Consider the following 23,944-nt stretch of genomic DNA (forward strand, 5'->3'; position numbering starts at 1 on the left):
TCATCGAGTCCAACCACTAAAAAACAAAACAAAACAACCAAAAAAACCAAACAAAAACAAACAAACAAAAAAAAACCACACCAAAAAAAACCCAAAACAAAACAAAAAACCACCGTCCACTAATTAAACACACAACAACAACCAAACCAAAAAAACCATCACCCACCCACTCAGCAGCCCACGACAAACCAATAATCTTGGGCACTAGAGCATGCCCTGAAGAAACATGTCTACACGTTTCTTAAATACCTCCAGGGATGGTGACTCCACCACCTCCCTGGGCAGCCCATTCCAATGCTGGATAACCCTTTCAGTAAAGAAATGTTTCCTAATATCTAACCTGAACTTCCCCTGGCGTAACTTGAAGCCATTGCCCCTTGTCCTGACATCTGTAACTTGGGAGAAGAGACCGACCCCCGCCTCTCTACAGCTTCCTTTCAGGTGCTTGTACAGAGCTATAAGGTCGCCCCTCAGTCTCCTCTTCCCCAGACTGAACAACCCCAGCTCCCTCAGCCTTTCCTCATAAGACTTGTGCTCCAGACTAAGACTTGTGCTCCAGACAATTTGGTGGAGAATTTTGTGATTCACATTTTTCACTATGAGAATCAAGTGAAATGCATTTTTATGGTTGTTTTTGATGCCATCCTGTTATGATTCCTCACCTTTTCTCGATTGTCATGATGAAATGGAGGGGGGGAAAGGTGGAGTTATTGCGAAGTTGTGACTTGTGGTTTGGAAAAAAAAAAAAAATCTGTAAGTTATATGGCAAAATACCTTATGTGGTGTTTAGTGAGAAAATGCTGTAGTGAGATTCATGTTGTACTTCTGGAGAGGTGGTTTTGACTTGTACTGTGCTTGAAGACTTCAGCCAAGTTGTTCATGGTTGTGATACATGCAGACTAATAACAAGAGGAAATAGTTGTTCCAAGTTCAGTGTGCCTGAGGAAGCACAGCTTTCTGAGGAATAGTTTGCATCATTTCCAAAGAAAGTAAGGGTAGTTGGTGAATGGAATCTGTGTTGTCTGCAAATGGTACAAAAAAGTTGAGTACTCCTTTGATGGCTTTTAGTAATAAAGTTTGTGGCATTGTGAAAATCGTTGTCAACTTTTCAGGGATTTTCTGAGCAGTAAGAAGTTTTCAGTTCATCAAACAGTGTAGTCACAAACTTATCTTGCTCAGTGATGGATGTTTGGTTTCTGAATATTGCCGTCTTGAATACTTCATGCTTTTGATATCCATTAAGTGCTGTGGTTTTAATTCAGAACTGTGAACAATTCAGAACTGTGCCCTTTTTTTTTTTTTTTTCTTTTTTTTTTTCCTCTTTTGGTTAGACTTCAAAGTATGACTTTTCATTCTGAGCTAGAGGTGAAGCAACCAGCCACTGTCTGTTTTCAGGAGATGATTCATCTTTGTGAATAAGCCTTCAGCTGGGGCTAAGCTTTCGGTACCACCAAGCAGTACACCGTAAGTGTAAATACTGCAAAGACCTTCATGTCTTCGTCATTACAGCTGATTAGATTTGAGGTCCTGTTGCAGTCGTTTGTGTTATCCCATTTTCTGTGAATGTGGTCAGCTAGACTTTGTTTTATTAGCTACTTTGAATAAGAGGCTTTGTTCTGTATTTACAAAATAAAGCCAGGCAGGGTTCTTTCTCAAGAGACTCGTATATCAATTTTTATCCTTTTTTTAATTTATAAAGCTGTTCTTTATAAAAGCCAAGGTTCTTGGTTACCCTCCTGGTTCTGCTTTGGAACTGTACTTTTGATATGCTTAATAATCCGTATACAAAAAGAGAAGCTCAATGGGTTTCGGGCTTTTATTTAATACACAGCATGTGTTCTTACATATTGTTACTCACAGACGTATGCATGCTTCCTCAATAAGCAATTTTCTTCCCTCTTTTATCTTAGAGTAAGACTCTGTAAATGAGCCCTAACAGTACTTGGCCTTTTGCAGAAACTGAACTGGTTTGGGGTGAGTGAACGTGTCTGCATGTGCATGTTAGAGGGAAGGGGTTGATGTTTGCGTCTGAACCTTGCATATTGCTCTGTAATTCATCATCTGGGTTTGCAGCCTTGGCATGACAGAGGCAGCGCTCCGTAGGTCAGCTGAAACACTATAGCACATTCTCCCTCTGCTGTATCCTGTTGGTTTATGACTTCTTAGGGTCAGAGGGAGCTGGGGTTAATTCAGCAAAAGAATCCTCTGACTGTGATATAAATTCCTCGGCTAGTTCATAAATTTTAAAAGAAATTCTATGGCCTGCTCCTTGGGCTTGAAAACTGGGAGCCAGGAGGTTAATTACTTCCCTAAAGTTTCAAGCAACTTTCAGTGTTAACAGTTGCTGGCTGCGGTTTGTGTAGCTTCGCTTGACTTAGACACAGCTATTTAAATCTGTTAATTGCTGTCTGGGGTGTGTATTTGTGTGTGCTTGTGTAATATATATATGTGTGTCTACACACATGCATTTTATCTGTCTGATTTTTATACTGTTACTTTCCTAATTAGTTGTATCCTAATCCCTTCTATCTTTGGGATTTAGCACATAAAGTTGTGCAACAGTGAAAGTTGTTGTGAGGTATTTTATATTTACAGGTAAATTTATTATTGAGTTAAGAGACTAAAATGTTTTAAATATACTCCATTATATAGGGACTGGTGAGGGACCACTAATGACCATGCATGTCTTCCAGAAAATGCTTACACATGCAAATATAGATTAAAATGTAACCTTACTTTGCTTTTTCCATCAGAGTTAGTCAAAGTTCTGATAAATAGCCACTAAGATAACTATGACTTTATATCTTGCCCAGATTTCCTGGAGAGGTGGTAGATGCCCCATCCCTGGAAACATTCAAGGCCGTGCTGGAGGGGCTCTGAGCAACCTGATGTAGTAGAGGATGCCCCTGCTCATTGCAGGGGGGTTGGACTAGATAACCTTTAAAGGTCCTTTCCAACCCAAACCATTCTATGATCTGTCCTAAATGTTTTCTGAAAAAATTAACGTTTCTATTTTAAGCCATTTAAACCCCATGATTTAATATGGCATTCTTACATGTTATATTCTTTGGTATGTGGAAAAAAATGTTTCATTTTGTAAGCACGAGTTGAGAAGGTTCTTTTTTGCTTCCGTACACATGAGTAAAAGATAATACCATGAGATTACATTAAAACAGCAAAAAGCATTCAGACCATGGACTTCTATATCCTTTGTGTCAACACAGTTAAGCTTACCTTTTCATTTTCCATTTTCAAAATTAAGACTGTTTCATAATCTTGGGAAAACATTTCATCATACTGGTCTCCTGTAACTTTAGGTGCTGATTGCCTTCTTGAGATGTCTCTGCATTGAGAGCCTGATCTTATGGTCCTAACTTTGCCATTGTAGTCACATTTCTACAATTTGATTAACTAGGCATTTGAGCATATTTAAAATATTTAAGGTCCAACTGCATAAAAATCTAGGTCCACATTTTGCACTTCCATGTAAAAATTCCTGAGCAACCAAACAAAATATTAGTTGTGGGGTTATAATAAAAGTCTTTGGTTATTAAACAGTAGTTCAGTCATCTATGGGCATAAAAGACTTCAGAGTAGTTGAAGGAAGTAATGAGTTGAAGTACAGTATAAATCTTGTTTATTGCTGTGTAAAATATGTCTCTAAAGTTTTAATAGCTAAACAGGCAACTATTTATTCATGTACATTTGAAATAATGTACAGCCAGGATCCTTATTCTAGCAAAACTTCTGGTAAATTGTAAGTAATTTATATTTTCTCACATTAAAAAAAAAAATAGATAAAAGGGAAGCTCGAAGGAACTTCCTTTTATATCACAATGAAGTATGTGAAAAAATGTATCTGTATCTAGTCAGTGAACAGCTTGCAAATGTCTACAGATAGGTTGTTTCTATTCAATAACTTATAAATGATCTCTCTTTTATCTACTGAATTTAAAGGAGCTTGCAGAAGGCCTCAAAGGTAAGCATTCTGCATTTCTAAACCTTTCAGTTTATACATCATTGTCCTATTTATCTCCAGACAACAGTTAAATCTTTAAAAGTACCTGTAAAGTTTCATGCAGCTGTCAGCTTCTTGTTGGCTGCTTCCATGAATGAAGAAATGTTCTTATAAGGGATAGATTATTTGAATCCTAATGACATCTTTAGATCAAATGAATTACTGATTGATTAATGCGTATACTTTAAAAGATTTGGTTGACCGTTGGGTTCACCGAAGTCATAGACTTAAGTACTCCATTCATGGGGAAACCAAACTGCTTAATTTGGTAGATAGATTTGATAGATGCAAAGAATGAAACTGTTTTATTCTTTAAAGTAAGTGTGTCGGGTTTTTATTTGTGACTAAAATCTTAATACCACTGTAGAACTGATGAAAGTCTGTAAATAATTAATAATGGTAGTTCAGACTTTACTGTACAGATTCAGATAGCCGCCTTATTTTGTAGGGTTCTTTACTAGTCTTCATAATTCATTTAGTTACAAGTAGCTAAAACCTAATTATATCATGATAATTTTTATGGACCAGATAGGGCAAACGTTTTGACTATTGGTCTTAACCACAGGTAGTCTGAATTTTCTGAATAAACCCAAAACTTTGCAGAAAAACCTTCTTAGCTGTGAAAAGATACTGCTTCTATGCCTCAAAGAATAAGGCGTGACTAAGTACTTACAAAAGGGAGTATTAATAGGGAAAAAAAATGGTTAAAGCAATCTGTTTTCCCCTTATTTTGAGAAGAACAGCATTTGAGGTTTTTTCTGATGTGTCCATTTTTAGTGAGTGGCAAATGCATTTCGTTGACTCACATAAAAGCAATTCTAGTTCTCCCTTGTGCCTGGAAAATACACAAGTATTGGAGTTTGGTTAGAAGACATTCACAAACACATGGGCTTAGTTTTGTTGATCATCAGTGAGAAAAAAAAAAAAGCAGAAAGATTTAATTTCTTGTCTTCAGAGTCTGCCAGGTTTGAATGTTGGTTAAAATAAAGAATGAGTAAGAAATGTGTCTAATTGACCCATAGCTATGTACTGTCTTTCTATTTCTCTCAGGCACCAGGAGTGTTCTCAGAGCAGTCAAAGAGCTATCCCTTTCTTTATCTGGCTGACTATGAGTGTAGAATTATGCATATATTTGATGTTTCTGGGTCTTGTCTCAGCTGACATCCCCAAGTATTGTGTTTTTCAAACTGCAAAGTTGTTTGGTTCTTGGCAAGAGAAAGCTACTCCTTGGTGGGTACTTCTGTACCTTCTAAAGTGCTGAATTTTGAGTGTTTAATGGTTGAAAATTGGGCAGGCCAGAATTTTGTATATGCCAGATCACTGTTTTTTGTTGTCTAGTCCAGATTAAAACTAGTCCAGGTGTTGTAAAGAGAGCAGCTAGCTGCTGCAGTTTGCCAAGTTTCTTGATTACTCCCCTATTATTTTCCCTTACTAGAATCCCTGGTCAAAATTATAAAAATGCTGGAGAGACCTAGGGTATTAAATGCTTTTGAAAATGCTACTCGGTTTCTAGGAAACTGCCACATCTACACAAGAGGAAATTTTATTATTTTGAAGAAGTGTTTGTCTTCTCAAGGGCCATTTGACATGCTGTACAACACCAAGGTGGTGAAATTTACTGAATATTTTCTTAAAGTCTCCATATTTAATCTTCATTCAATAATTGTTTTTTCGGCATTTTCTAATTTAAGTTCTGTTGAAATCACTTGGTTCCTTGAGTTCCTATTTATCTTAATTTTAATTCCTAATGAAGTCCTTTTCATGTAGGAGAAATTCAGTTCTGTGTACTTAGGCTTCTTTTGTGTGTGTGTACATATTTGTATCATGCATTAACTGAATCCTGTACAGTTAAGGACACAAACTTTCTTTTTAATTTGATGGGAACACTATGTACAGAGCAACAGCAGTTGGGGATAAATGTGTAAAGCTCTATATGAACAGTTAATGTTTTAAAGCATATATCACAGATTATAATTTTGTTATATCCGTTAACCTTTTGCCCATCCTTACTTGCTGTTGAATGCTGTCATCACCCCAGATTATCTCTGACTAAAAAAGTCTTCTTGCAATTCCCATTCTGGGCTGCCCTGTTGATCACCTGGTATGGAGTGTTGCATGTGTGATCCAGATGGCCCCCTTGCCTCCAAATTCCTCCCCAGGTGAGCTGCCTTTTTTCCACCGCAGTTGGGTGATGGTGCAGTCTACCTTCTTCCCCTCTCCCCTACCCCAGTCTGAAGTTGGGCCTTTAAAAAGGCTTATACTTTACCATAACTTTTAAAAAAATTGACATTTTGAAATAATACATTCATATTTTTTAAAGAAATAATTTTCTAATCTTTATAATAAGTAGTTCAGCATCTGAAAAAGAGCTATATTTAGAAGATGGTAAATGATCTGTGGAAGATTCTGAGGGACCACATTGCCATAATAATGTTTTGGTTTTGTTTTTTTTTAAAAGAAAACAGAAGAAAACAATTCCTTTTAAGTTACACACACTGCACATGACCTGATGTTCAGTGCAGTCTGTCATGAGCCTTTTTTTTGATGTTTGTGAGTGCTGACCTAGACCAGTGGCACTGAATACCACAACTGACCAAGCACAGACATATTAAAAAGTACAGAAAAAAACCTTGATAATTTTGCTGTGTAATTAAAATTCTTCATTTCTTAATACAGCAGTTTTGTTCCAATAAAGACACAAAGCCAGGGATTTCATAAGGCTAACATACATACATGAAAATCGTATAAAAGTGACCAAGCAACCTGCATGGGAATGAGGACAGTAAATATGACTTCAAATTTAACAGAATAAAATAGAAGTAATGCTCGTATGTAGTTTGAAAGAGCTGTGTGAGACTGCTTCCAAAACTGAATGTGGTAGTTCTTTCAAATGCACAGTTTAGCCTGCTATTGACCTTCTTCTCATTGCTTCTGTTTCTTTTTCGGTCTGCAATTTTCTTCAGACCTTTTGTTCCTGGTTTCACATTAGGACTATTTCTATGTTGCATGTTTAACTTGGTGGGAATATATTATTCCACCTGCAAAGTACATATTTGTTTGTTTTTACTTGAGGTCATTGTTTCAAAGTAATTACTAACATTGCTGTTTATATCAGGTTTCTGCCCGATTTTGCCATTAGCTGTTTTTGTGGCTAAATTGACTAGAGAGAATGCAAAATACAGTGTGAAAATAGCAACATATGTGATTAATTTGAGTTATTGTGTCTCAAAGTCTTTATTAAATATGTAGCTCTACCCACTGAAGTCTTGAAAAACTAATATGTATTTTGTTTTATTTCTTAATTGCTTTACTCTTGGGGTATCAGAATTTGGGAAAGCTGGGTGCTAAACTCACTGTAAATATTGCCTTACAGCACCTTTGATTGCAAATGTGTCATAGGAAACTGTCCATCCCAAGTTGAACTGGAATAGAAGAATCTGGTGTTTAGCTTCTTTTGCTAAGTTAAGGTCTAGTAGGTATTGTGATCTCAAGCTAGAGATGAACACACTTGAGGGGGAAAAAAAATATAAATTCTATCATGACATATTTTCAGATCAAAATCCCATATGGTTTTCAATCATGGTATTGTTTTTTGTAATCCTTGTATTAGGGTTACATTTATTTTTATTATGTTAAAAGCTTTGGTTTTGTTCATACAAAATCTGGAAGTAGAATGTCTAGACTTTGAATTATATTAAATCCACTGCAGTTTATCCACGGATTATTTATTTGGGGTTATTTGTACAGAAGTGCCATTAATGCGTTGAGCAGTTTGTTCTTGGACAGCAAGGACATGACAGTCAGCTGTAACTTGAGGTTAAACATCACATTTGTTACATCTGTCTTACTTGAATGTTTTGCTATTTTAATGATGGTAATTGTTCTTAGTGTTGCATTTACAAGGTTACTTCTGGGCATGTTGACCGGACAGACTGTCAAGTTAAGATGTATTTGATTTTGATACTGTACTGAAGTAGAAAGCCTGGGAAATGTTTTACTGCAAAGGGCGGATTGTAGTCTCAGGGTTGCAAACAACAACATAGATGGTCAGGCCTTTTTTTTTTTCCAGATATTTTCCAAATGTGAAGTGTTAGGATTAAAGCTTTGTAGTGTATTTGGAAGTTAAAAGATTTTTCCCCTACATTATCCACAAATTTTTTATATAAATCACAGTAAAGGCTACTGATACAGCAGAGAAAAACATGCATTGCCAGAGGGCAGTTAATTCAGTTCTAAGACAACAGTCAGGCCCTTTCTGGAGAGCAATCCATCCTTTCTTTCTTTTGTTGTTGGGATTTAGAACAACTAGCTAAAATTAGATATCATATTTTCACATGGCTGGTGTAAATGAGGGGAATCTTACTCTTGTTCACAGATCGAATAATCTTAAAATACAGATAAGTTTTTTTAATTTAAAAAAATTATAAATATCCATATATTTATTAAATAGTGGCACAAACTTGTTTTTGGACTGGTTAGCAAGACTAAGAAATTGATTCTAAGAAACATGGCTGTTCCAAGCATAGATTTGTTTGAAGTGGCCCACAGTTAATTTTGTAAAATCATAAAACTCTTTGAGGTAGAAGGTAAGTTATGTGTTTAAAAGCTGTGTATGCACAGGGGAAACAGTTGCTTATGTAAGCACAAGAGCACTTGTGTGTATTTTGGGCATACAGGCTACAAAGACTAGGTGAAAAAAAATAATGTAAGAGCAACAGTTAAATTGTTTGGGGTCATCTTTTTGGTGCTTTTGCTGACAATTTTTAATGGCACAAGTGCATGAGAAGTTGTTCATATAATTTAGAAAAAGGAATGTCACCAAGCATCAATGTCAAGTCAGAGTTTGCAGTCTGTGTTACATAGGAAACTCGATTTTTGGAACAGCAGAGGTCTTTGAAAATTGACAATACATAGCAGCTGCTTCAAGCCAGACTTTTTCAGGTGTAACGTGTTGATATGAAGTAATACTGTTGCCCTCTACTGGCATCTGCTGAAAGCTCTTAAGAAATTACTCATCAAGTACCATGGTCTCCATGGTTAATTTCTGAAGGACACTGTTAATCCATTTCAGACAAGCTCAAAGCTGTCCTTTGAAAGCAAAAGTCTTTCTCTTTAAGGAGACTCGAGAATGGGGGAGAGAAGGAGGAGGGGTACAACTCCTACCTGTCAACACTCATCTGCTTGCAAACTGCTGAGAGCTTTAACTTCTACATGCAAAATCCCTAAAACATAAAAATGTCGGCTGAATTAATTAAATATTTGAGTACTGACAACTGTTGGAGTGTTTGAATTTCGGAGGCATGGATTAAAGACATTGAGGGTCATGAGAGAGAGTATCATATTTCAAACTGCTCAATGAAAACACAGATATAACGCAGCGCTTGTCGTCATCATCAAAAAAAAAAAGTCATTCACACAGTTGTGCTTTCTGAGAGAGATGGCAGAATACAAGAGAAAAATATTTGTATTTCACATGTACTTTGCTACGCAGTTTTTTGCTCTTGTCATTAGCAGTTACCTAAACAGTAATAAAAGACTGAAAAGAACAGAATAGTTTATCTACTAAATAGTTGGTTTTCCCTTATCCCATAACTTAAATAATCGTCTAATCTCAGCTGCCCTCAAATCTCTACACAACCTGGCACTATATGGAGATACAACAACAGTGACTATCGGTTGATCGGCTGTACTTTATTCACAATCAGTCTTTCTGAAGAGCTGTTTCTGTAAGCTGTCTCCATTACATACTTTTTGTGATCCTTTGACATCTTGTTCCCAAGAAAGAAAACATCCAGTATCTTCCCTCTGAGCAATCATGGAGGAGCACTCATGTGGAGAAAAGATGAGAGATGAGGCTTCCTTTTTCCAAGTCAGGACTGTGGAGCTTTAACTGCTTGTTTCTGTTACTGCCACTCATTTGCACTCTGATCTTTGGCATATCAGTGAAATATGTCCGGTGGGGTTTTTTTTAACTCTAAAATGTAGTTAATCTTACTTACCTTTCTTTCCAGGATTGAGTATGAGTGTTAGTAAGTGTTTGACATTTGGATTATGTTAAATCTCTATACACGCAAAGATTCTTTTATGAACAGAAAGCTGTGCATTGAGTTAGTAGAATAGGCTTTGCTTAAATTATATTTTCAAGTAATGGTCTGTCACACCTTCAGCGTTATGATTGTCTAGAAAAAAATTCCATTTAGTTAATAGATAAATAGTCTTAATTTGTTAACTCTGTTTTTGTGCTAGAAACAGCCTGATATTTGCTCTTAAAGTGTTGTGTACAGTAAGAGGAGGCAATGGACTTGGATTCCAGTGGATTTAGTTAAAAATGAAAGTGCCCTTGGGGAACTATAAAGCTTTATCACTTCTTCCTAATCATGGAGCTACCTTAGAAACTCTTCACTCTTTGGTTCTGTGTAGCTCAGTGTCCACATTACACTAATGTGAGTTTGAGAAAATCGATGCTAAATGACACCGGTTTAATGGAGCATTAAACTAAATACCTTTAAGATATGGGATGCTGCAAGGCAGATGCTAAGAGCCTTCTAGTTCCATTTCAGTCATAAATTGCAACACAAAAATTGCAGAAACTTTTGATTAACTAGATTCTAACACAGTTAGTTCAGATACAAAACCCACTCTTTTTTAAATGCTGTATTTCATTGGGATTCTGACACCCAGAGAGCTCTAATAATGACCAGATGTGAAATGGAAGAAATATTTGGGAGCAGTTAATGCCTAACCATAAAAGTCACCATGTGTAAGTCACTGTAGAATGTGATTTGAGCAAGGGCAGTAGGTGTTTTCTTTTTTTCTTTCTTACTCTTTTTTTTTGGTTGGTTTCCGCCCCCCCTATTATTGAGGTAAAGTGCTTGGAGATATTCCCCCCCCCCCCCCCCCCCCCAAAAGGCTCTCTCACTGTATTCATATGCTGCTAGAATAAAATAAAGCAGCAAAGAGGGATGTTTTGATCCAGCCCTGCATCCTGCTCAGGTGGACCTTTATTTGTAATTTTTCTAATGCTTGTGTCTCTTTTGTTTGAACTGAGTGTGAAGTCAAGGCATGAAAAAAGTACCTCAGTTTGACAAATAACCGCGCTGCAAGGCCTTCACGTACTGAGGCCATACTTACAGATTTTAATGTTTTTCTTGTTTTCAGGTGAGCGTCCTTACCAGTGTCCTTACTGTGACAAAGCTTTTAGTAAGAATGATGGATTGAAGATGCATATTCGCACCCACACAAGGGTAAGTGTAGCTTAGTTTTTATTGTTAATTGAGAATTGTCTATGAATCATGTGGGGGAAAAAGTAAATATTTACTATTTGTGTAGAGATTAGGCTATACCAACCAAGGTATTTTATACTTATCAAAATAAGAGGCAAAGATTTATGTTATTAACTGTTAAATTCTTATTATGATTCCCTTTCCGACCTTCTATTTTTTTCTGTGTTCAATTTCTTACATGTTGAACTAATAGCAGTACCGGCTTCTTCTTGTTTATAGATATAAAGTAATGCTTGTGATTGTTTACTGAGTAAACAATTCTGAAAAGGACTGAATTCTTGAAACTTCAGTATCCAGTGCTTTGACTGTCTCCTTAGAATGCAGTCACTGTGAGCTTTTGTAGAGGGTGTACTTTACAAACTAATGACAAACATTAAGCTGCAAAATGACTTTATTTGACTTTTATTTAACTGAATGCAAGATAAAAGGCAAATTGCAGATGTCTCCAAGATTATTTTTGAACCTCGACTCTTAGTTAACACAAAGTTCCCTGTTCTGGGGAAGTATTGCCATGTATGTATATTTACTAGAGGACAAAGATGAGGTCTTGGCTCCACTCAGCCAGCAAAGAGATGGAGAGCTGTCTTCAAACAGCCAGATGTGAATTCCCTTAGTGAAGGGAGGTCTACAGAAGTTAGGCTGGTCTAGCATTTGATGTACCACCTGCCTCTGGCCTTCCCATTCAGCATAAGAAAACAAACAAAAAGTAAACTGTAGGTTTTAGTACTATTTCCTTGGGAGCTGTTACTGCTTACAGAAATAAAGGGAGCCTTAAGGCCAAACTGAGAAAATTCTTTATTACGAAATAGGATGGGTAATAGTTAAGTTAGTAAGTCTCCATATGCAAATCTGCACACAGACTAGCTTTCTAAATAAGTAAAGATAAGAGCAATCCTGTTTGTTTAACTTTCTACCATTCTGCCTAGGTCTTGAGAGTATTAACTGGTGGTCCTAGATAAAGCTTTAGCTTGTGTACCCCAAGCTTTCATTTAAAAGTTATAGTAGTATGTACAATGCTTCCTGGTGGTTCACTGGGAGCAGGCTAGCCTCATGTTGTTAATTGTTTCTCCTTCTTTCCAGCTGTTAAATCACTTCAAAAAGTGTTATAAAATATTTTCTGTTCTTACTGTCCCATATTACTCTTTTTGCACCAGGAGAAATCTCATTACCGTGTATGTTCTACATGGCTATGAATGGGAGGAGCGGTAAAAAAGACCAGCTCTGAAATAGTGCCAATTTTAATTTTTTCCTGATTTGTCATATAGTTTGAGTAAAAAAAGCAAACCCTCCAGCCTCTGTAGGAAAAAAAAAATATAAAAAGAATAGGTCCTTAGAGCCTGTAATGAAGTATCTCTGCTGACTATAGTGACTTAAACCAAGTGATGATTTCTTCCAAAATGAATGAGTGAGGTTAGAGAACTTTACAAACGTTATCCTCATTGCTTAAAAGCTGTAAATTAACTGATAGCAGTTATTTACAGCAGGATTGCATATCCTACAGTCTTAGAAAATGTAGTACTTCAGTGGAGGAAAGCAGTGCATTTTTTCTTGATAATTGTATAATTTTTCAATGGTTGTATACATCAGTCCTGATTACCCACATGGTGCACATAATAAAGCATTCAGATATATTATGTTAACAATCTAAAAAACAAAAAAGTCACTTCAAAGTAGAGATTTTTTTTTTTTTAATTGTACTGAATGGAAAACTTACAGTTGCTCTTCAGCTGAGTGTACTTTCTTGGGAGGCTTGTTGCTCTTAGCTATGCTCTGAAACATAATTACGTACCTTAGTAGAGAATTTTCTACTTTATTTTTGTTTGGCTGCTTGCGACTACCTCTTCTATGTAAATTGTTGCTTACATATGTCCCCATATTTAATCATATTTCCCTCTGTTATATGTAAGCAAAAAAACCCCCTTGAAATTTGCAGGCTGGCTCCAAAATGCTTCTATAAAATTGGAATGAAAGACATACTGAGGACATTACATTAATATTGAAACAAGAGGAAATAGAAAATAATTTAAACACTGCTTATGAGTGACAGAAGAACAATTCAATCATTGTTATTTAGCTGATAGGGAAGGGAAGAGTTAGGAAAATAGATTTTTTTTTTTTTTTTTCATTTCTCCTCTTTTGTTTGTGAGTGTGCTAAGCGGGCCACAGGAAATCTTTACAGTTAGACCAGAGGATTAAAATATGCAGGCACAATGAGATTTTTTTAAAACCTTGGGTTGGGGTTTTGATTCTTCTTGCTGCCATGCTGCTTATATGCTATTCCTATTCTGAAGCTCCACAGTGAAGCTCATTCATGCATGAATAGCATTATATATTCATTTATCCTCAAATATTTTTACTTCGTGATAATAAGAATCAATATTGATAACATTAACATTACTAGCTCATTTTGAAAGCTGAAGCCTGTTACTATAACATTGCTTCTCCCAAGTTTCCCTCTTCCTTACACTTCAATACTTTATTCAATATCTAAAGTGAACTGGATAGCTAAAAATTTTAAAGTCTTAGGAGGAAAAATGTTGACTAGTAGTAATAATAATAGCAACAGTATAGAAAGACAAGCTTATTATGAATTTTCACAGGTTTTAAAGTTGGAAGGAGTGGTTATGCTGAGTCTGTTCTTCTGCAGAACATTACCCATGCAGTACTGTAGGATAATAAGCTGTAGTTTAATTGTTCAGATGAGTAAATATTAGTACAGGTATAAGGAAATAAATACGTATTTTAGGTGGTGTGATTCAGACGAAAGAGAACAGAGTAGTGAAGGGAGTTTGGGCATTTGGAAGAAATAAGAAGGAAGAGGGAGAGAGAAAATACTGAGAGGTAAATTGAAAAGAGGCCATTATTTACAAGAGCACTTGTGTGCTTGGCAAGAACATGAAGATTTATTTAATGCTTGTAGTAGGTTGATGCTTGTCAGGAACATAGTGGTTGACAGTCAGGATCTCATTATGAGACATTGAACATTTAAATAATTGATTCTTATGTGTTTTTATGCATGATTTTTAACTTAGCAGTATGTTGAGAGGAAATAAAAAAATCTAGAAAAATATTATCCAGGAAACAAACAAAAGAGCCCCTTTCAGTAGAGAAAACAGCTGTTTAGCATGGAGGTTATATATAATAGCTTTATAGTATCGAGATCACCTGCCTTGAGGTTTCACTGAACACAGGGATGCTAGCAAAGCTGTAAGCTGTGCACTGTCCAGGATGCAGAACTAGTGACAGTTTAAGACCCATTACTGCATGAGGTGTTCTCTCTTTTCCTCATTCTCAAGCAGGTACATGCTACTCCCTGGAGAAGAAGGTGGGAATTCTCCAGTACTCTTGCTCATTTAGTCAGATTCTGTCTTGACTCTGTTTCGTAGAGGTGATTAAGAGTTATGGATATCAGGATGGTTTACTTTGCGAGATTGATAGCCTAACATATTTGTATGTAGTACTGATAGTTGAATTTCCAGCTTTGAGCATTTCAGACCTTTACCCAGGAGCAATGTAACCCAAACTGAAAATTCTGAGCTACTCACATGTAAGTCTTTTTGGAAGTGAATGCACACAGTCACGTTGTAGCACCTCTCTGGTTCTCAGGGTAGTTTTGGTCTAATTCTTCGTTCTGGAAATCAGAGACTATATGTATGTTATCAAGTAGTACAATGCAGTAGTTGGAATGTAAAGAGAAACAGTTGGCACAGAGAACCTGATGTTTATCTTGTATGTGTTTCAGGGATTTTACTGCAGATTATGTGTAGTCTGGTCCTACGGAATGCACAATAGCACTCCCCGGAATGCATTAAAAACCTTCTGGTTTAATTTTTTCCAAAAGGGATCCAGGTCATGCAGTCCAAAACATTTTGGAATTGTGCACCAAAGCACAGTAATGGGACACTTCGGAAGTGTGCTTCAAAAGCATGTATAGACACTAGAGGAGATGTGTTCTATGTACTACGTAAGAACTTTTCTAGTGAAGAAAGGTTATACCTGTGCAGAAATAGCTTGAAACTCCTCAGCATGATACTAATTCACTAAAACTTGTTCTGTGATTGTAGGCCATTTAAACAAAGACAAAACTAACATTTATGAAATAAATGTAGTGTGTTTGCCAATGTTAATTTCTGTCAGTTGGAAGAAGAAAAGACAGGAAATCACACTTGAAGTTTCTCTCTTCAGGCAACCGGTGCGTTGACTTCTCAAGACAAATGATTGTAAGGATGTTGGCTATTCCTTTTCTTACCCTTTCCTATACGTGCATTTTATTTTGAAATTTATTCTTGCATGTAAAGGACTTATTGAAAAAATAAATAAAAAGGTGTGCAAATCCAGGAGGCATTTTTGTATCAGCTAAACCTAGCAATGTGGAAAAAACCCCATAATCATAGTACTCTTTCGCGAGGGCTGTTCTTGTAAGTCTCTTGAAAAAAGATTCTGGTCTTTTGGCCAGAAAAATTGTCAAGTAGTTTAAAAGTAATAATATGACATCCAACATGGCAAATGTCATTGTAGAGATTAAATCTAGATATATTTTACCAGTGGGATTAAATGTCAAACCTGATTCTGTGGATCAGGGAAGGCTGCTGGAAAAATCATTGTAGAAAGTTGATTAAGGTCTGGCAGCTGCTAAACTGAATACAACCTGGGTGGCCACAGGTGTCAGCTCCAACTCTGGAGTAAACAGAGAAGGTAAGCCAAAATCCTTATTGTCAATGTAAGGAGAAGAGAGTACCAATCACCTAATATTAAAATGTCATCTGAGTACTGATTTGTTTCTATGAAAGTAAATGTGGTTTGTTTATGGTTTGGTCTTTTGGGATTTTTTTATCTTAAGAAGAAGAAATATAACAGCCTAAGAAAACATAAATGAGGAACTCATTGAAATCCTTGATGAATTTGATTTACAGACCATATCAGATTTGAGGAGATACATACAAATATGTGCAAACTTCCAGCCTTCACAGTGCAGTAAACTTCGGTTCTTCCCTGAACACTTAACCGATCAGTGCTCACAATACTGTCTAGGAATCTCTGTCACCTGTTTTTTCTTGTTCATTTGAAGCTGGGCAGCTTGGATACTGTTAGCAGTGTAGCCTCAAAATTGCAAGGATTGGTGTGATCTAGTGGTTGGTTAGTTTTTTTTTTTCTGGTTTGTGGTTTTTTGTGGGTTGGTTTTGTTTTTTTTTAATGGTTGGACTAGATGATCTTAAAGGTCCCTTCCAACATAGGTGATTCTGTGAGTATTGGATATGTTTTGAAGTCAACTCTTGAACTCAGTCTCACAGCTAATTTGTTAGTGGTGGCTGAGAGCATTAGTCTGAAGCTTTTGTGAATATGTCTGCATGGGTTGCAGTCACATAAGTGATGTCAGTCTAGTGATATCCTTAGAAGCTAAGGACTCAAGGCCTGACAGAGTATGTGTAACAGCCAACCTTGAGTTAATTTTGAGTTTTATTTATGAATTTCATGGGAATAGGTATAAGTCATGATAACCATGGAAGCTAGGCGTTCTCCTGTTGAGGTTTTCTTTTCAACTCAGTGTTTCGTCTTGCTGCTGGGATAGTATAAAAAGAAAACTGTCCTCATTTGTGTCCTGAGATAAACAGTCTTTCCAAGGCACTCATTTGGAACTTTACATAACCCCCTGTATTCTTTTTTTTTTAAGCCAGAAGAATATTAAAGTAAAATACTTAAAAATACACAAGAACAGTATTGACAATTGTGACATAATTTCACTTGTGCTGTGTTTCCCGGGAAGTATTAATTTTTTAAAAAGGTCAACATGTTCCACAAACAGCATGCCACGCTATTGCCAAAAATAAAACTTACATTGCATACTAAATATAGTCTTCTGTGCACATGACAGTGTGTAATGAAATAATATGAGGTGTTGATTGAATTTTGATTTTTTTTCAATATTAGATTTTCTCTATATTTCCCTATTGGTGAGACATGAGTGAGTTCCCAAACATCTGTCTGAGGATGATGACTTTGCCAGTGCTGTGGTTTCCTTGCCTGTGGAATCTGTGTTTGTATGCAGTGTATAGAAGGTTTGAATCCCACTGCACCTATATTTTCACACTCTTTTTTATGTAATGTTGACTGATTATCATCTTTTCCTCAGAGAGTGAAAATGTGTATTTTTATATTGATACTGTTCTTTTTCCAAGATCAGATCAACATCTATTGGATTTTCATCATGGCTCATTAAATAAACTCTGCTTCACTAAATTTTAGGAGTAGACGTTAACTTCAGCAGTTCAAAAAAAAGAAACAAAAACCTGACAGATTGTAGGTAGCAAATAGGCAGAACTAATGTGGAAAATTAGAAGTTATTGGTAAGGTCTAACTAATTGGATATACTAGGTTTTTGAAGAAATAGACCTTTTTTCTGCTGGCATTTCAGTGAAGATGCATGTTTTTATTTTCATGACAAATTTATTGCAAGAATTTCAGATGTATTTTTTTCAAAATGCCCAAAACTGAATTGATTGAGAACTTCTCTAAGAAAAACATCAGTCCCTTCTAATAAAAGTGACTTCTTGTTTAAATTTGCCAAAATCCCGTCACAATTGTTTCAATAGGAAAGTTTCTGTGTCTGCTCTAATTATTGAAAGTATTTTTTTAAAGGATTTTACTTCTCAACTGAGGAAATGTGTACTTGTAAAGTGGTTGTTTATTGAGTTTTAATCATTATAAGATTCAAATCCCTGCTACTTCTGTAGAGTTGTAAACTCATCAGCCTTTGTCTTCCTGTGTCAGCATTACTTTAGTAATTTAATGCAAGTCTGATAGTTTAAGTAGGCCTTTGTCTGTGGGTGAGCCACTTGCTATAAGTTCCAAAACCTTCCAGTTACTAAGGGAGCATCTTGTTCGTTCTTGCACATTTTTCACACTTAAATACAGAGCTGGACACCATTAACTCACACCATCTGTGTTCTTAAGTGCCTTGGCCTCTCTTCTCAATGGGGGATGTGTTGCTAGTGGTGATGACCTAGCAGAAAGTATCAGTGTTGTTTTTTTCCTGACATTAATCAGCTTTTTTTTTTTTTCAGGGCTGAAGTGTAGCTAAACATTAGCTACACAAGCCACTCTTTTTTTCAGTAGGCACTTTACTGCCTTTCTTACTACGCTATACCTCAATTCCCAGCCCTTTGATTAAGATGAAAGCTGGTCTTTCAAAAAGAATTGAGCAATACATTGTGTGTCACCACTTCATTGATAGTTAAACCACCCATCACTCTTCTTAAACATAGGAAAAAAACCCCGTGCATTGACACTGGAATTTGCTGAGGCTCAAAGGTCTATTACCACAGCTGCTCTCTAACAGGTTTTCTTGTAAAGAACGACTCGCTTGGCCTGGCCCTCAGCATGGTCTGACACACTCTGTGGGGAGTTTCTACACCAAGCAGAAAGATCCGTCTCATTCTCTAGGACTTCTGTTACTCATTCATCGCTGTTCTGCTTAACTTCTACCAAAAGTTTGCTGTTAGTGAGGCCACAAGGTAGGTTGCAGGTTGCTTATGGGTATGCACCATGAACCCTGTGTTAGGCTGGACTCTTTCCAGCCCCCTCATGTCATGCGTTTCAGGCTATTGTAGCCCTGAGCCTTCAGTGCACATTCAGGTGGGGGTTTTAACAGGTTGATACCTGTTGTGGTCACTGTCTTTGATACATGCCACATACAACTCCCTGAAGAGCTCCTTAGTGTGATTTGGGGGACATTTGTAATTAGTAATAATTGAAACAAAGTATTACTGGTATTAGGACAAAGCTTAAAACACACAAAGGAAAGGGTTTGTGTGAAATATGCAGGTGTCTTAAACTTAACCTCATTCTCTCAATGCCTGAGGTACCCTTTAGATAATAACTCCTGAAGTCTGTGTTTGTCACTGTCCTCCTGTGATAACAGTACTGTCATTTCTGTGTTTTCTGTGTTGGCAAAGCTATAGAATTTCCAGGATTCTGTTTGAGAAGTCAGCTATTGGAAGCTGCAAGCCTGACTAGTAGATTTTAATGTTGTCTGGCTGGTCATGTTTGTTCATTCTGGGCTAAGATTTTTCATTCTTGCTGATTTTTGCAAAACAGTTTTTTTTTACTAACCTTGTATTCAAGTGATAATACAAATACATGTAACAGCAAATGATATTTATTAATACAAATATTTTCTATTTCTCCACAAAAGGTTTGAAAGCATCTACATCTCATGTGTAGACAATATAGGACTTTCTCTTTGGGAGCAAAGGAAACCTCTTTGTTTTAGAATAATGAAAGCAATTAAAAACAAGGAAAAAAAAGCTAGATGAACTAAAGGATGATCTGAAATCACCGTAATAAATTAATTTAACCAAAAAAGAAAAGAATAAGCTCTCCTGAGTTTGGATTCCTCCCAGTTTTAACTTTGCGCCTGCTGCCTTGGAAAGTTACTAGAATTCTTAACTCTCACTTATTTGAATCTTCAGCTATGATTTATTTGGATATAGTACTGTCTAGATTATGTCTTTCTTGCTGTTGCTGTTGAGCTCATGTAATAGCTCTAAATTCAGATTTAAAAAGCTATTTGGAATACTCATATCAAAGTCATTCATGTTTTACCTGTGTAATCGATTTTAGCAGGTTTACAGAAACAACCACGTGCGCTAGTGCTAAGCTAATATACATAACGTATTTATATTTCTTAAGGGAGATACAGTGAACTGCAGTGGCAGTTAGCAGTTCAAATATTCTGTGTAAGTATTTCCATCTGCTGTGGTTGCAGGATACTCTGTACACATGTTCCATCAATCTGTTAAAGGTGGCGTCAAATGGCCTTGAGAATTTGTCGTGTTCTGATGTCTTTCTAATGCAAAGCACAATTTGCGAAGAATCCAAGGTAGTCATTTATGATTTGGCTATCCACAGACAGATGAAGTACGTATTGCAGGCACTGTTTTATTTGTCACAGTTGTAAAAATGTTGAGTTCCTTCCAGTTTTAACATAGTGAAGCAAAAATCATCAGAAATGGGAGCTTCTGTCTTACAGTGAAGCACCTTGCAGTATACCAATGCCCATTTGGGCTCTCCTTGGCCTTTCTTTGTTTAGGGGCAGGAGGGTTATAAATCCCGATCTACATATTTCTATTTATACCTAGTATCCTTAAAAATGCAATATTATATCACTGCAGTATCAGCTACATCCTGCCTCTCTTACTCTTCCTCCCCCTCCTTTCTTCCTCATTTATATCATCAATAAAAGAAAACACATGTAATCCTTTGGCTTTTCTGCCACCGTAGTCATGGCCCAGCAGAAGCTTTTTGAACAGAGGGTAGATTTATAGTACTAGCAGTTGCTAACTCCTCTGAAGTCAGACTTCTATGATCTTCCCAATGCTCTCCTGTTTTGTTGACAGTTAGCAGGTTTTTCCCTTTGCTTGGTGATTTAAATTTGTCCAACTTTCTTCCAAACTCATAGTTAGTCCCTCTTGTCCTTTTGTGGTGGCATTGACTTTCTTTCAGGCTTATTGGTGTGGGTTTTATCTATTATTTTTCTGTACACGTTTAGAGCAGTGGTGGTTATGACAAGCCGACATCATCTTTTCCATGTTATAAATGTTGCCTTCTCCAAGTATTGTGCAATGGAAATTTGATATGAGGGGAAGAAGGGAAAGAGAGAAGACGAAAAGCACAGAATGTTTTGTTTTGAAGAAACTGGTCTCTGAGAATGATGTCTTCTTCAAAACCGACAAAGTCTTTTTCTCTGGAGAGAAGGTTAGGGCCAAGTTTTGCTCTGGACAACACTACTGATTTTACTGAAACAGACACAAACGTGAGTGAAGGGCAGCTTAGCTTAGTGGAGAGGGGGCTGGTGTGAATCAGAATTGTCTGCCGAAGTCACTGGAACATACAGATGTAAGGAATCTAAAATTAGATCAAAGTCAGCTTTGGATGTGTTTCATGCAGTACATATGTGAATTTGAATACAATTGCCAAGGGAATGGTTAGATATACCTTTTTTTGCCATAGAGAGTAGTACAAATAGCTAAACATAACCCTGGGGAAGATATTACAGCCTACGTTTGTGACTTCAGCTTCCCAAAGTTTATAATGGCTCTTTCTCAGAAATGGGATCCTTTTAACTCTGAAATGAATAAGTTAACTCTTCAGATACTTGAAGAACAAGATGATAAAAAAGGAGCAAGTACACCTGGTACAGTTTGCAATAATGGATGTTTTCATAGGTGTTTAAGATGCACACATTTTATACTTTACTTTGCACTTTCTGTGGAACAACCTACAGAGAGAGGCTGTTTTCAAAGAACTCACAGAAAATGTGGTTTATGTTAACCACAATGCAAAACCAATTAAGGGGGCGTTGCAGAAACCTGCTTTTCATATGGCTTATTTGTACATTTCTGTAAAAATTACAGACCTGCTCTATGAAGTCTTTAGTCAGTCAAGCAAAATTCCCTGTGACATGAAGTTTTTGGTCCAGGTAATGATTTGGTTTTTGTTTTTGTTTTGTTTTGTTTTAAGATCAGCTCAGATCTTTTTTAGGTAATTTGTTATGTTTTTCTCTATGCTGAAGAATCATGGAAAATACAAAATTAAGGTATGATGATAACCCACAAAGATGATAAACATACGTAAGGAGAATCTTCCACAAAAAACCCCATTAGTGGCTTCCCTTTAGGCCAGTTTAATTATATGCAGCTTGGCACTGTGTACTCAGCCTGTGTCAGTAGAAAGATTTGTCTTGCATCATACTGAAATTTACTTTATTTATCTCATGATTTACTCAAATCTGAAATAGAAATTGCTGGAGAACTGCTTTTTCCCTGTGTACACAGCTTATGACCTCTTTATGGTGAGCTAGAGGATTCCTTCCACTGAAAGCTGGGATGTTTCTGCCTATAACACTACCTTTCTAGGAAACCTAGGGTAATCCATCGCAACTAGAGCAAAATGAAGAACCAGTCAGTCTTCACCCCTGCTGAGATCTCTGTATCTGTGAAGAGCTGCTCTAAAGACAGAGTTTGGTACTTACCAGAACAACACTGATTTATAGTCCATTGCATGGTGTGTGCTGAGTACCTGGCAGGATTCAGCAATAGACGGAGAACTGATTGTCCCCTACATACTCAGAATAGGAATTCAATAACCAGAGAATTTTTTCACTTTGTAGCTTCAACACCTAACCTGAGTTATTCCTTCTCACTTGTCCTTGGATCCCATGTTATTCCCAAAAGACCATTAAGATTGCTGCCTATTATTTGCTAATTCATGGACTTAGCATTTTTATTGCCTATTGAATTTCAGTCTTTGTTTTCAATTTTGATTTAGTAAAAAATGTTTACTTTGTTGCCTAAAATACCCGTCTTTAGAACTTAAGCAATACAGAATTAAGGACCATAGTAAAAAGTAGGATAAGAGTAGAATGAGTGTAGTTATTTGATTCAAAATAAAGGTGCCTCTAGAGCATCAAAATTTTAGTGAGGCAATGTGCGGTTTCATAATACTAAATTTTAGATTTAATTAATTTCTTTAAATGTGTGGGTTTTTTTCCATACAATGATTTTGTAACTACTGGAAGAAAGGAACAATTACATCTTATATAATAAGTTTCTATATTGAAGAAGAAAATGTATATAAGTGGTTTTCCATACATATCTCTAATTATTTATTTGATGTCAGTGAGCTTGCAACTTTTATAACATCATGTGTTACAGTAGCTGCTAACCAATAGTTCTAATAAAAATACAGATGGCTTGGTTGCCATCTGCACTTCTTTTGAGATTCTGCAATGAATATGTGATTAACCTTCTGTCACCACGTTTCAAAATAAGTTTTTTTTCTCTACCAGAAGCTTTCCTTGTACCCCACTTCCTCCCCTCACCTCTTCCTCTGCTTGGAAACGTGCTAACAAACCTGCGGTTTTCATAGACATATTACTTGTCTTTATGCCTTAAACTTTTGTGGAGGATAAAGGAAAGTACATTGGAATTTTATGTTTCTGTACCTTTCACATTACAAAAACCAGACTCCCAAAATGGCTGGGATTGAAAGACTGGAACAGATAATTAATTCATAAGTGGGTGTTGAAGTGGAAACTGTCAGGCCACAGCTTTCCCAGCTTTCACTTAATCATTTGAAAGTCGTTTTCTGTTGTTTTCACTGACTGTAATCCCTTAGAGAGAATATAAAACTTGCACCATCCAGCATGGAATTCCACTCCTTTAATGACTTGGGCTCTGTGTTGACTCACTTTCACTCACTTTCACTCACTGTTGTCATTTCATGCAGGAAAAGCCGTACCAATGTTCAGAGTGTAACAAGGCTTTCAGTCAAAAGCGGGGACTGGATGAGCACATGAGAACCCACACCGGAGAGAAGCCATTTCAGTGTGACGTGAGTTGATCTGTCCCTTTGTCTTCTTGACTTCAGTGCAGCAGCAGGATTTAACTGCAGTGAGACTACGGCCTTGCACCTATTGGTTGTGGCATAAAGTTACACTTTGTATGGTCTTGGATTGCCTAACTAATAAAAGACCATTCAGGGAGTTTTATGCACCCTCTTCAGTTGCCAAGAGCATTGCACACCCTTTTATTTTATGGTTTTGGATCCCTTAAGAGTTATTTTCACCATTATTAATGCAATTTGG

The 23,944-nt window shown here is 36.6% G+C and overlaps 1 protein-coding gene across 2 annotated transcripts in view; it reads left to right on the forward strand.

The window, feature by feature from the left end:
• Window positions 1–23,944, forward strand: part of PRDM5 (PR domain containing 5) — an 83,092-nt gene that overhangs the window by 53,520 nt on the left and 5,628 nt on the right. For both annotated transcript variants that reach the window (XM_014949844.1, XM_014949845.1), the window contains exons 14-15: window positions 11,177–11,262; window positions 23,587–23,691. In XM_014949844.1, the coding sequence (XP_014805330.1) occupies window positions 11,177–11,262; window positions 23,587–23,691 (191 nt within the window). The remainder of the gene's footprint in view (window positions 1–11,176; window positions 11,263–23,586; window positions 23,692–23,944) is intronic.

The sequence above is a fragment of the Calidris pugnax genome, unplaced genomic scaffold (assembly GCF_001431845.1).
Source record: "Calidris pugnax isolate Ruff unplaced genomic scaffold, ASM143184v1 scaffold42, whole genome shotgun sequence".
Taxonomy (NCBI): domain Eukaryota; kingdom Metazoa; phylum Chordata; class Aves; order Charadriiformes; family Scolopacidae; genus Calidris; species Calidris pugnax.